Consider the following 14,359-nt stretch of genomic DNA (forward strand, 5'->3'; position numbering starts at 1 on the left):
TTTGTGAAAATTTATATTTGTGTCATTCTCAAAACTTTTGGCCAAAGCTGTATATGCCTTTGTAGCTAAAAACAGGTTAAATATTGTCTAAATACAATACACATAAGTGAATCTTTGTGCCCTTTGTGAATTAGTCAGGTCATTGCTCTTTTCTCTCCTTGTGCAGGGTGACTGGCCCTGTATCCACCCCTATGGGGACAAGCTAGGTCCCCCCCCACAGCTCTGCTCTCTGTACAGGCATGTGCAAAAGTGTGGTGATCTCACAGCTGCTTTTACAAGGTAATACCTGGGTTTATGAAGGCATATGATGCACAAATAGATTTATATCCTTTGAGACTATTGACGAATATGTATAAATTAATGTTTCTGTGCCTGGTGTTAAAGGTGACCCGGTCACTATATAAAAATGTCCAGGAGAAGGCACACTTGTGAAAGCCAAATATACACTTACCTTTCTTTATTGTATAGCACAGAACACAGAGCAGACTACATGATTAACTAACTGGGTTATGCGCCACCTATAGGTGAATGGACACTGGCAGAGCAAACAGGAAGTCCTCTGCTATATAACCCCTTCTATACAGGAAGCACCTCCGTTTTTTTGCCAGTGTCTGCAAGGTGGTGGTCACTGATGTGCTAGATGTGCTGTTGGAGCATATTTGAAGGTTCTGAACAGTTCTTTTGAGAATCATGAACTTCAATCAGATCCTGATGACGCAATACTATTTGTGAAACGCGTAGAGGATGCTGGGAGAATTACTACATCACTTCTTGCCTTCTAGCGAGGTTTGGAACGCACGCCAATACAGGAGATCATAGGGGAACACATGCCAAAATTTTTACACCAAATACAACGTTGGTTTATTTACTGGGTTTTCATTAGCACTGTATATTTGGTTTATATACATATTTATTTATTTTTATACGGACTGTAGTATATATTTTAGGTTTTTAGGTGCATTTTTTGGTGTTTGATATTTAGGTACACATATTAATTGTTTATCACTGAATAGGATAATGGAGGGTATCCTTTGAGAATCCTTCACAGTAACAGTTAATATTTTTTTTTTTCACTGCTTTAAATAAGAGTGGTAGAACAAAAATTTGTTTAGGAGTTAGCGCAGTCAACGCTTAATTTTTTCCTTTACAATTATGTATTAGTGCATAATTTGCATAAAGGTACACTTACTGCTTAATCCAGGGGGCTTGTTCAACTGTCTATACACCCCTGTACGGGTATTAGTGCACATTAAAGCGGAGGTTCACCCTTAAAATGAACTTTTCAGCATCCTTAAACTCCATCCCATTTAAGCATCATAGCGTTGTCAATTTTTTTTTTCAATGGTCCCTTACCTGTACTTTGCTGTGCTTCCGGGTTTTCATCCCAGCGGGGAGTGGGCGTGTCTCTATTTTCCCCGACGGCGCTGTGCATTGTGGGCGCTTTTTGCCTGGTGTTCTTGCAGTGACGTGTGGGCCAATCACAGCACATCAACTGAACTAGCTGCGCGTGTAGTCTCACGCTAGCTGTGCTGTCACATGACGAACTAGTGTAACATCACAGCGGGGCGTGTCCTGTTCAGGACGCCGCCGGCCGTTGTGATGGCAACTGTGCAGTGTTGACGGCGCGACTCGCCGTCAACACTGCGCATGCGCGGGATTACGCGGTGAATGCTGGGACATCAGCATTCGCCGCATCCCGGAAGAAATACAGGAGGGCTTCAAGGTGCCCTCAATGAAGATGGCAATGTTCATGACAACATTTTATAAAATATCCTTTGCTGGCAAAGCGCGATCGTGGCGGCTGCAAGATCGGCACTAGTAAGTGAAGAAATGTGTATTTGAACAGCAGCAGAGTAGTCAGGAAAAAGAAAAACGTTTCCCAGCAGAACCTGCGCTTTAAGGAGTTGTGTCTCCAGAATAGCATGCATTTGATCTGTAGGAGCTTACTTTCAGGCTGCACTGAAGTAACATAGAGGCTGCATTGGATTCATGTGTTCTTGGCCAGGTGCAGCATAGTATATCATGCTTGCAAACTTATATAATGCATGCTTGAAAACTTAAAGCTTAAAAACGCATGCTTGCATGTGAACTGCATACATACATACATGTTTGTTTGCATAAAACTGCTTGCTTACATACATACGTATATGCCTATTTGCCATGAACTGCATATTTACATGCGTATTTGCATTTAAACTGCATACATACGAGGGGAAGACAAACCTCCTATCACAATCTGTATTAGCAGCAATGATGGGAAGTGTTATCATAATGGGGGATTTTAATTATCCAGACAGACTAGGCCGAGGGAACCACCCATGAGTCAAAGGCTCGCTAGTTCCTAAATGTCTTGCAGGACAATTCCATGGGTCAAATGGTAGACGCACCAACTAGAAATAAAGAGTTACTACATCTAAATCGATTACCAACAATACAGACCTGATCATGGATGGGAAAATACGGGGCAATTCAAGAAACAGTGATCACAGGTCTATTGGCTTCAGTATAAATCACACAAATAGGAAACATAAGGGGAATACAAAGACACTGAATTTCAAAAAAGAGTCAACTTCACTAAAACTACGAACCTTGCTAGAAGGCATGAATTGGGATAACATCGTAGGAAAAAAAGAACACGGAGGAGAGATGGGTTTAAGAGCATATTAAATAAGGGTACTAGCCAGTGCATCCCATTGGGTAATACATTTAGAGCAAACAAAAGTCCTGGAAGGCATTCAAATATACAGTGCCTTGCGAAAGTATTCGGGCCCCTTGAACTTTGCGACCTTTTGCCACATTTCAGGCTTCAAACATAAAGATATAAAACTGTATTTTTTTTTGAAGAATCAACAAGTGGGACACAATCATGAAGTAGAACGAAATGTATTGGATATTTCAAACTTTAACAAATAAAAAACTGAAAAATTGGGCGTGCAAAATTATTCAGCCCCCTTAAGTTAATACTTTGTAGCGTCACCTTTTGCTGCGATTACAGCTGTAAGTCGCTTGGGGTATGTCTCTATCAGTTTTGCACATCGAGAGACTGACATTTTTGCCCATTCCTCCTTGCAAAACAGCTTGAGCTCAGTGAGGTTGGATGGAGAGCGTTTGTGAACAGTAGTTTTCAGTTCTTTCCATAGATTCTCGATTGGATTCAGGTCTGGACTTTGACTTGGCCATTCTAACACCTGGATATGTTTATTTGTGAACCATTCCATTGTAGATTTTGCTTTTATGTTTTGGATCATTGTCTTGTTGGAAGACAAATCTCCGTCCCAGTCTCAGGTCTTTTGCAGACTCCATCAGGTTTTCTTCCAGAATGGTCCTGTATTTGGCTCCATCCATCTTCCCATTAATTTTAACCATCTTCCCTGTCCCTGCTGAAGAAAAGCAGGCCCAAACCATGATGCTGCCACCACCATGTTTGACAGTGGGGATGGTGTGTTCAGGGTGATGAGCTGTGTTGCTTTTACGCCAAACATAACGTTTTGCATTGTTGCCAAAAAGTTCGATTTTGGTTTCATCTGACCAGAGCACCTTCTTCCACATGTTTGGTGTGTCTCCCAGGTGACTTGTGGCAAACTTTAAACGACACTTTTTATGGATATCTTTAAGAAATGGCTTTCTTCTTGCCACTTTTTCCATAAAGGCCAGATTTGTGCAGTATACAACTGATTGTTGTCCTATGGATAGAGTCTCCCACCTCAGCTGTAGATCTCTGCAGTTCATCCAGAGTGATCATGGGCCTCTTGGCTGCATCTCTGATCAGTCTTCTCCTTGTATGAGCTGAAAGTTTAGAGGGACGGCCAGGTCTTCGTAGATTTGCAGTGGTCTGATACTCCTTCCATTTCAATATTAATCGCTTGCACAGTGCACCTTGGGATGTTTAAAGCTTGGGAAATCTTTTTGTATCCAAATCCGGCTTTAAACTTCTCCACAACAGTATCTCTGACCTGCCCGGTATGTTCCTTGTTCTTCATGATGCTCTCTGCGCTTTAAACGGACCTCTGAGACTATCACAGTGCAGGTGCATTTATATGGAGACTTGATTACACACAGGTGGATTCTATTTATCATCATTAGTCATTTAGGTCAACATTGGATCATTCAGAGATCCTCACTGAACTTCTGGAGAGAGTTTGCTGCACTGAAAGTAAAGGGGCTGAATAATTTTGCACGCCCAATTTTTCAGTTTTTTATTTGTTAAAAAAGTTTGAATAATCCAATAAATTTCATTGCACTTCATGGATTGTGTCCCACTTGTTGTTGATTCTTCAAAAAAAAATTACAGTTTTATATCTTTATGTTTGAAGCCTGAAATGTGGCAAAAGGTCGCAAAGTTCAAGGGGGCCAAATACTTTTGCAAGGCACTGTATACACAGTTGAGGGATCATCAGCATTCAGACTTTATAAAGAATGCCACAAGAAATGTAAGGGTGCAATTAAGGCGGCTAAGATAGAACACAAAAGACACATAGCGGAGGAGAGCAAAAACAATCCCAATAAATTCTTTAAAGTGGATGTCCGCTGAAAAAAAAATATTAAAAGCCAGCAGCTACAAATACTGCAGCTGCTGACTTTTAATATTAGGATACTTACCTGTCCTGGAGTCCAGCGCCGTCGGCAGCAAAGAACGAGCGATCGTCCGTCACGCTGCTGCCCCCCCCCCCGTCATCCTCGGTGAGGGAACCAGGAAGTGAAGCGCTCCGGTTTCACTGCCCGGTTCCCTACGGCGCATGCACGAGTCGCGCTACGCCTGCCGATTGGCTCCCGCTGTGTCCTGGGAGCCGAGTGGGGGGGGGGGGGGGGGGAGGTGACGTCATGCCCGCAGTTTACCCGAGACTGTGTGGCCGGAAATGGGTGCAAATACCTGTCTTTCTGATACCGGAGATCGAAGCCCCCGAAGTCCTCCCCGTTCGCCGCCATCTCCCCTCGCGCATACTTCTTGTTTTCGCCACTCCAGGGCTGCGATTGGCCGGAGCGGTGATGATGCAGGAATACAGCATTAATCCTGGTTATGCCATTAGAAAAAACTGCACTTTCAGTGTGCCTGCGCCGCTGTCTACGACATGCATGCAGCCATGGCGCAAATTTGCCGCAGCCATGGTGTACATAAGGCCTAAGTGTTACTGAACTGCAGAAGAAAAAAAACAAATCTCCTGACAGAGAGGGATGTGCTGTGTGGCAGAGAGGTTTATATCTCTGCACTGGATGAACACAAATACAAATCCTTTGGTAGGTAAACAGCTCCTATATGTATTACTTCTGTATATTTAGCGGTTTGCCTAGAGTTTGGCTTTAGGGATTTTTCTTTTCTTTTTTGTTTTCGAAGCTGTCCTTTAATTTGTCTTTGTTCTGCAGACACTGCCTAAACTAAACAGTATTTGAAAGGGGAACGAAAGATTTAAGTTAAAAGAAACAGCTATTAGGAGCGGGGAACAGTGAAAAGCTGGTTTTAATTTTCTATAGTTAATAAATCACTGCCTCTTTAATGATAATGCTGCTGCTCGCCTCAGTAGGACCAAGACGGGAGTATATACTTGCTTATGACCGCAGATCTACATGTATTGCCAACGACTGCACACAGCACTTCCCAGCATCCTCCGTCCTATGGTACATACTGAACTTCCTCTGGTAATTACAAGGCCGCAATATAAGCGGTCCACAGGGGGATGGAAAAATTGTATTTCATCACTGGTTGTAGCAGTCACCGAACACCACCTGACCTAACTATTCACTGGGAGAGAGAGATACAGAGTAGGAAAACACGATCAGCCTGCAAACTTTGGAGCAAAACACATACAAGTTCTATGCAGTTGTTTCTGAACATTATGCACACCAGTGATGTAACTACATAACGTGAATGCACAATTTAGAATCTACTTGAAGAAAAAAAAAATTACATAAAAACAAGAACAAGAATTATGTTGATAATTATAAAAAAAACAATAAAATATTTGAAACAGAAAAAAACAAGAACAAACAAAAAGGACTTGAAAGACAATTACAAAAAAAAAAAAAAGTACATATTTCAAAGGGAAAGGGTTGTGGTTTTGTGCAATATTTCTATTCTTTTTCAAAAAAATAAATAAATACACGCTTCATTATTACAGCCAAACTCCAGTTCTAAATATTACACAGCTCTGCCATGCAGCACAGTCCTATATGGCAGAGAAGACCCAATTTTTTCTATGATGCCAAGCAACACTTACTGGTCTTGTTTCTCCCCCTAACCTGTGTCTGGATGGCGAAAGTAGAAGCAACAGACCGATAAGTTCATCTTTCAGTCACTTTGCTCTCTCCTCATGACAGCATGCCTACATTTCATTGTAGAAAGAATAAAACTAGCCATGCAGACAGTGCCATCTTAACAGCATAAAAGGCCTCCGGGCAATACAGTGCACTGGGGCCCTGTCTACACAATCACGCTCTCCATCAAGCCACGTGTATGACTGGCTTAAAGTGGTAGTAAACGCCACATTATTACCTTCCTCCATTAAAATTATTTGGAAACAATATACATGGTGTGAAATTTACATTTAGCCTAAACTTTGCCATTACGTAGAAATCTGGCGATATTCACCTCAATGACGTCACTGGCGCATATTTGTGGTGATCCACGGCCATAGGATTACACAGCCTATTGCATTAGGATGTGCACCCTAAAGCTCAAACACATGCATGTACATTATATTAAAAAAATATAATTTATATTTATATATATATATATATATATATATATATATATATATACATATATATATATATATATATATATATATATATATATACATACATACATACATACACACACACACACACACACACACACACATTCTTATAAACAAATGTAAGAATCATATTAAAATGTAGTAGGACAGTGGACGTGCCAGTCGTTTTTATTTCTTTGTTTTATTTTTTTAATATGTTTCACAATTGTTCTAGGAGGCTCATTGGCGGGGCTTTGGTGAAATATCAGCAGGGGGAATGCGCACTGCATGGGGCGATCAGGGTGTGCCCAGGCACACCCCCTGCGCACACTTATGTTGATGGCATGCTCTGTGGGCCGTCAGTCCATTCAGGAAGATGCTATGCCTGTAGGGCCGAAACAACGAACCGATTAATCGACAACTAATCGATTATGAAATTAATCGATTACAATTTTCATAATCGATTAATCGGTCAGTAACATAATGGGGTTAAAACAACTAAAATTAGCCCTTTATAATACAAAAAAAGCAAAATCGCTACTGTAAATATTACTTTCACTGTCCCACAGTAAAAAAATAAATGCCTTACAGTAGCGATTATTTGCTCTTTTTGTACTTATTTTTGTTTTTTAAACCCCATTATGTTACTAAACATCTCAGGCCTGGGTTCACACCTCTGTTTTTTGCAGAAACACACTACAGTTCATTTACATGTTTTCCTATGGGACACGTTCACATCCATGATTTTTTTTTCAGCTGCTGCATATTTGGAAAGGGCAAGGACTTTTTAACGCAAAAACGGTGCTATTTTTTTTTTTTTTTGTTCAATATACTTTAATGGAGAAGCTGCAGAAAAGCATGCAATGTGTTTTTGCGGCAATTTGTGTTTTGTAATCTGCCCAACAACAAATTGGCCCAAAAAAATTTAAAGATTTTAATATTTTTTTTTTTTTAAGGTGATTATCCGATTAATCTAAACAATAATCGGCCAACTAATCGATTATGAAAATAATCGTTAGTTGCAGCCCTATATGCCTGCATCACCCCCTCTCAGAGGTACTGCATTGCAATCCCCAGATAGTACAGGCTCATCCACAACTTCCTGAAACACCCCATGTTAATAATACGAATACCATTAACGACAGAAAGGGCATAGGTAAAATACAACTTAGAGGCAAAAGACAATAGATAAAATGGTGCAGACTTCAAGCTGGGAAGCATGAAAACCGTAATAAGCCAGAATAAATAATTAAGAAACAACCGAGGGGGATAATGAATAAAACTGAATAATTGTAAGAATTAGGTATGTTTGCATCAACAGAAGATAGTGCTGTGGATGCGGGTAAGGCCCCGTACACACGACCGAACATGTTTGCTGAAACTGGTCCGTGGACCAGTTTCAGCAGACATGTTCGGTCGTCTGTACAGCCGAGCGGACAGGATTCCAGCGTACATTTGCCCGCCAGACCGTTTTCGAGCGGGCAAATGTTTCTAAACTTGCTTAGAAACATGCCCGCTGGAATCCTGTCCGTCGGACATGTTCGGTCGTCTGTACAGACTTACCGTACATGTCCGAGCGGCCGCCATCCCTCGCATGCGTCGAATGACTTTGACGCATGCGTGGAAGCATTGAAGTGCCAGGGCCGCGTATCGTGTACGCGCGGATTTCTGTATGATGGTGTGTACAGCCATCATACAGAAATCTCCGGGCGGACCGTTTTCATCGTACATGTTTGCCCGTCTGTACGAGGCCTAACAGTAGCAAAGTACCACATCCTGTACTAGTCTAAATTGAATACTTGAAAAAACATGGACTTTATAGGCACCAAAATATACCAGATTCTTTAAAAATTCATAAATTTATTACAGAAATTTCTAAAACAGAAATACATTTAACATATCCCAGTAAATCTAAATTGATCTAATCACACCAACAATGGCACCAAAAACCTTTCCCAATGTGTAGTATAAGTGCCAGGAGTTTACAGCTGCCAGTATCCAGGCAGGCTTGGCGTGAGTTGATGTAGCTTGTTCAAGCTCTACATATTTCGCGCCACAGTGCTTCCTCAGGAGCTTTCAGAAAAGCTCTCTTTCCTGTTTGGATCTAGGGCAGTCTTGGTCAAACAATTTATACGTCAGGTTTCTAGTAAATATCTTTCATTGTATCGTATTTGTCTAGCCTAGTCAAAGCCAGAAACTCAGCCCAAATTTTAGGACATCCAACTCATTGGGAAAAATGGTAGGGAGTTCACTTAAAGTGATTATAAAGGCTCGTTTTTTTTTTCCTATAAAAATAACAAACATGTTATACTTACCTGCTCTGTTGCAGTCGATTTGCACAGAGCAGCCCAGATCCTCCTCTTTTAGGGTCCCTCTTTTGCGATCCTGGCCCCTCCCTCCTGTTTAGTGCCCCAAAGAAAGCAGCTTGCTATGAGGGCACCCAAGCTGAGTCATAGCTCTGTGTGTCCATTCAGACACAGAGCCCTGACCAGCTCCGCCCCCTCTCTCCCGATTGGCTAGCTGACTTTGATTGACATTCATGGGCATCAGGTAAGTGTTAGGGGGGCTGCTACACACAGGGTTCCCCCCATCTAAATGCATAGAATGCATTAAGATAAAAAACCTTCTGCCTTTAAACTCCTTTAAGTACACGGAGTTCTACATCTGAGGTGGAAGTTCAGATACTCTAATTTATTTAATGCCACAGCACTTCCTCAGGAGCTTAAAGTAAACCCTCGGCCATAATTTTTTTTTTTAATTAGCCCTTAAGAAAGTGTACTCAGCCCCATAATTAGCTTGAAAATCGTATTTTTAATATCGATGACGTCACTGTTGATGTTCTGAAATGTGGGTTTCGGCCCCTCCACCAAATATTATACAAAGACATTTCCATTTTTGGTAGAAACCTGACGTATAAATTTATGTTTGACGAAGACCGCCTTAGATCCAAACAGAAAAGAGAGCTTTCCAAAAGCTCCGGAGGAAGCAATGTGGCGTGAAACATGTAGAGCTTGAACAAACTACATCAACTCACGCCAAGCCTGCCTGGAAAATGGCTGCTGTAAACTTTTGGAGCTTATACTACACATTGAGATAGGTTTTTGGTGCCTTTGTTGTTGTGATTAGCTTAATATAGATAGCAGATTTCCTGTGATATTTTAACTGTATTTCTAGGTTTTAGAAATTTTGTAATAACATTTTTTTTTTTTAAAGAATATATACTGGCTATAATCATTTTCAGGATTTGGATGGCCGAGTTTACTGTCATTTTAATATTTCCACCACAACCAAAATATTTCCAGTCAAAGTACATACCCACTAAAAACGACTCTGAACAATTGCTTGAAGAACTAAGCACTTTGATAAGCGAGACCGTCTCCTCGATCAATCCCACATTTCTGTTATAAACATACAAAAAAAGAGAAAGAAAAAGAGAGCTTTTACAAAATGAATAACAAGTTATTCCATGACAAAAGCAAAAGACTGTGTCACATTTCCCAGACAGTCCACCCATTGCCCCCAGACCTACCACTACTTTTAGAATTTGGGACTTGGTATGAACATCATAATTGGCAGAACGCTCTCCGCAGTCCACTACTACAAAATCCCAATTCCTCCATATCTGGATGAGAGAGCTTTCCAACAGAGAGTCCACAGTGACTAGATTATGTTGCCAAAGGCAGCAAAGTACTTGATATTTTGGAAATAAGAAATAGATGGGGTGAATTTAATAGGCTGTCATTTCTATGGCTTGGTCAAGAACCTTCCAAAAACCATTACAAGACTCTCTTAATCAGATCGATAAAAATATTCTTGTTCACTTCAGGTGGCGAAACAAAGAATGTTTCCAAAGTACAGGCACCTTGTGGAGCCTGGAAGCCCTTTTAATTTCATTTTGTTGGTACTGAGAGAAATATAGTGGCTTCCACCGATACAAAACACTAGGGAAGAGGAGAGGAAGCCACACACACAAGATAATACCGTACTTCCAAGTGTTCCTTGATGTCAACAAACACCAGAACCCCACTAACAGTAAAGACAGTCTGATTTAGGGCCCACCTCGCATGAGATTAATGCCGCAAAACACGTTATTATAGCCCATACCCATCACAATCTTTTTTTTTTTTTTTACTTTTGCAACCACAGTAAACAGAAAAGTTGTGAAATGCAATGGAACGAACAGGTCCTAAATTAAACAATGCCCCTGATTTTGAGCCCCCGATTTCTGACATTGTAAAGGCCTCATGCCAAACCAACCATTTACTCTCCTGGATAACAGGTGCACCATGATTGCCAATGGCTGAATAAAGAGATGGGTTCCTATGCCTGTATCCTTGTGCAATGTCAAAACAGATGTTTTCCAACCATCCGTTTTTCATTCACCGACAGCGTTGTCTCTGAAACTGCATGCAGGTTTACATTATGTGATCACTATACATTAGAACAGTGCTTGGAGTACTTTTTTCGATGTCGGCTCATAGCAGAAGGTTTCCTGGTAATACGAAGAACGAGGCCCTCCAATCTTTGCAGTGACATCTGCTGTGCAGCTCCCAAAGCTTTGTGGTAACATTATGCAAGTTTTCTGGACATAATTAAAGGGAGAGACTTCAGCCCCACACAGTGAAACCACAAGAACATACAAGTATTTGGCACAGGGCTCTATATGCCAAGGTCCTGGCAGCAGAGATCATGCTTACTCAGGACTTTCCTTTAACCTGTAAAACGACCGGAAGGCTACATAGCTTAAGGAGCAAATCTGAACGAGAACAAACAAAAAAAAAAGAAACACACACACACAAAAGAAAATAGTTAATCTGTAGAATTTTCCCAAGATTACTAGATTGGAAGATATACAAATGCAATTCTGTCCCTTCCTTAAAGCGGATGTGCCACTAAAAAAATATATTAAAAGCCAGCAGCTACAAATACTGCAGCTGCTGACTTTTAATATAAGGACACTTACCTGTCCTGGAGTCCAGCGCCGATCGCAGCAGATGACGAGCCGATCGTTCGTCACCCTGCTGCTCCCCCCTCCATCCACGGTGAGGGAACCAGGAAGTGAAGCGCTCCGGCTTCACTGCCCGGTTCCCTACGGCGCATGCGCGAGTCGCGCTGCGCCCGCCGATTGGCTCCCGCTGTGTGCTGGGAGCCGAGTGTTCCCAGCATACAAAGGGGGACGGACGGGAAGCGAGGAAAAAAACAGTCTTTTGCCCGTATCGTAGGGCCGGAAGTGGGTGCAGATACCTGTCTGTAGACAGGTATCTGCACCCCCCTCCCCCCTGAAAGGTGTCAAATGTGACACCGGAGGGGGGGAGGGTGCCGATCAGCGGGACTCCACTTTAGAGTGGAGATCCGCTTTAAAGGGGTTGTAAATAACAAACATGTCATACTTGCCTCCACTGTGCAGTTCCTTTTGCACAGAGTGGCCCGATCCATCTGTTCTGGGGTCCCCCAGCGGCGATCTCAGCTCCTCCCGCATCGAAAAAACCCCTAGGAGAAGCGCTCTCCCTGGGGGTTACCGTGCGGGCAAGCTCCCGAGTCCAGCATTTGCATCCATAGACACAGAATGTGGCTGTGCTGCTATCAATCTTTCCAATCAAAAGCTGAGACAAGGGGCAGAGAGGTAGAGAGCGTCTCCGCCATGGGAACGAACAGGATCAGGTGAGTAAAACAGGGGGGGGGGGGGGCGGGTCAGAAGTTTTTCACCGTAATGCATAGGATACATTAAGGTGAAAAAAAAAAAAAAGGATTTACAACCCTTTTAATTCAAACAAATTGAACATCAGCCCACATAGCAAAGTTACTGAAATTTGAAGACTCAATTTCTGCAAGAGTATTAGTGCTTTTAAAATTGACTCGTCTTTAAAAAAAAAATTATCTTCAGGTATTGCCATTTCTTGATGGTGTTGAAAGTTTTCTACCCCTTCCTGTCTCTGGCACATTCCTATTGGTCAGTGGGGCTGCCCATCATTCTGATGTGCCAATAGTAGTGTGAAACGAGTGATCTATCTGCATCAGTCCGACATACTCCCCTGCCTTAGTCGCAACAACATTTCTGCAATCAGCAACACTTGCATGCGTGCTGCTGATTGAAGAGCTTTAGCTGTGACTAAGGCAGGAGGACAAGTCTGAATGCCATATTCCAGGAAGGGATTTTTATACAAGCAATAAGACTGAATTAAAAACATTCCATAAGACACGTAAAATGTACAATTTTGTTAGACCCTTAACCTGTGTAGACACTTTTTTGTCAAACTTCAATTGGGCAGAGATGCAGAGATGGGCAGAGAAGTAATTCTGCTGATTTTCTACACGTCATGGACATACCCACGGGTACATGACTTTTGGCCGGAGATCACTCAATTTATCTAGTCTTTAACTACTGTTGCTCTTTTACACTAAGAAAGCTATAGTGTTGACATAGTCTAGGCTAGAGGCCTTGTAAGATTTCCATTAGGAAGCCCTAATAATCTTGGTTGTCCCCCTTTACAAAACAACTTGCCTCTTTTGCGGCTGTCCAAGAAAATTCAATAAAGTGTGGGACCTATGGATAGACTGGCCTTTACTAAGGAGATGTCTGTAGCCTTAACTTCCACCTAGGTAAATTTATCCCAGCACGTTAAATTTATTAAAGGAAGATATACAGAATATCACTTTATAGCTACCCTACAATAAGAGGAGGCTCAGATAAGATATGGCAGATCCAGACAGAACAGATGTTTTTCCTACTGGCAAAGTGTGTACAACACTTTGCCAGTAGGAAAAACATCTGTTCTGCCTGGATCTGCCATATCTTATCTGGGCCTCCTCTTATTGTACCATGAAAGGTTTTCCAAATTATGTTGCATCTCCTTCTGGCATTCTACTCTTACTAGGTAGACTAGACTTGAGCAACTGTTTTGTTAAATTTATGCTTTCCTGTTTTGTTAGGAAGTATAACTTATACTATTGTCTATTGTGTACTTGAGCCGGGGTATGCCTCAACACTCTACCTATCACACCTCCAAAAATGTCTCGAAAATAATTTTCATAATCTCATAGTAGGTAAGGTCGAGTAAAGACAATAGTCCATCCAGTTCAACCTGTGTAGCTGCACGTGTCAGTGTTTATAATTATTAAAGTATCAATACTCCCGGCAGCCACCACCAATTTTGAAAGAATTCCACATTAGTGCCTGACAGTGAAAAAACCCCTGTACAGTTTAAAGGGGTTGTAAAGGAAATTTTTTTTTTCATAATAAGCATCCTTTACCTGCAGACATTCCTCTTTTCACTTCCTCATTGTTCGTTTTTGCTCAGAAGTTGCTCTATTTCTTCTCTGTTCTGTTCACTTCCTGCTTGTCTGATTTTACTGACCACCGTGACGGGAGGCTTTACTGCGGTGGTCAGTAACGTGCTCACCCCCTCCTGGGAACTACATCTGTGTGGCAGGACGCTCTCTACGTATTAGAGACTTCAAGGAGGTGTGAATTACTGGGCGTGTCACAATTCATACTGGGAAATGTAGTTCTTACATGAACGAGCGATGCAAACCAGGAAGTGAATGAGAGAACAGAAACTAGAACGCCGGAGGTGATATAGATGAAGGAATTTAATAGGTATTTACTCGTTTTTTAACAGAATCATTACACTATTCTGTCTGTCTACCTT

At 41.7% G+C, this 14,359-nt stretch overlaps 1 protein-coding gene across 2 annotated transcripts in view; it reads right to left on the reverse strand.

Annotated features, from left to right (window-relative positions):
* ATXN10 (ataxin 10) overlaps positions 1 to 14,359 on the reverse strand; it is a 142,710-nt gene that overhangs the window by 100,051 nt on the left and 28,300 nt on the right. For both annotated transcript variants that reach the window (XM_040345789.1, XM_040345790.1), the window contains exon 3: positions 10,026 to 10,108. In XM_040345789.1, coding sequence (XP_040201723.1) covers positions 10,026 to 10,108 — 83 coding nt within the window. The remainder of the gene's footprint in view (positions 1 to 10,025; positions 10,109 to 14,359) is intronic.

Source organism: Rana temporaria, chromosome 3, assembly GCF_905171775.1.
Source record: "Rana temporaria chromosome 3, aRanTem1.1, whole genome shotgun sequence".
In the NCBI taxonomy this organism is placed as follows: domain Eukaryota; kingdom Metazoa; phylum Chordata; class Amphibia; order Anura; family Ranidae; genus Rana; species Rana temporaria.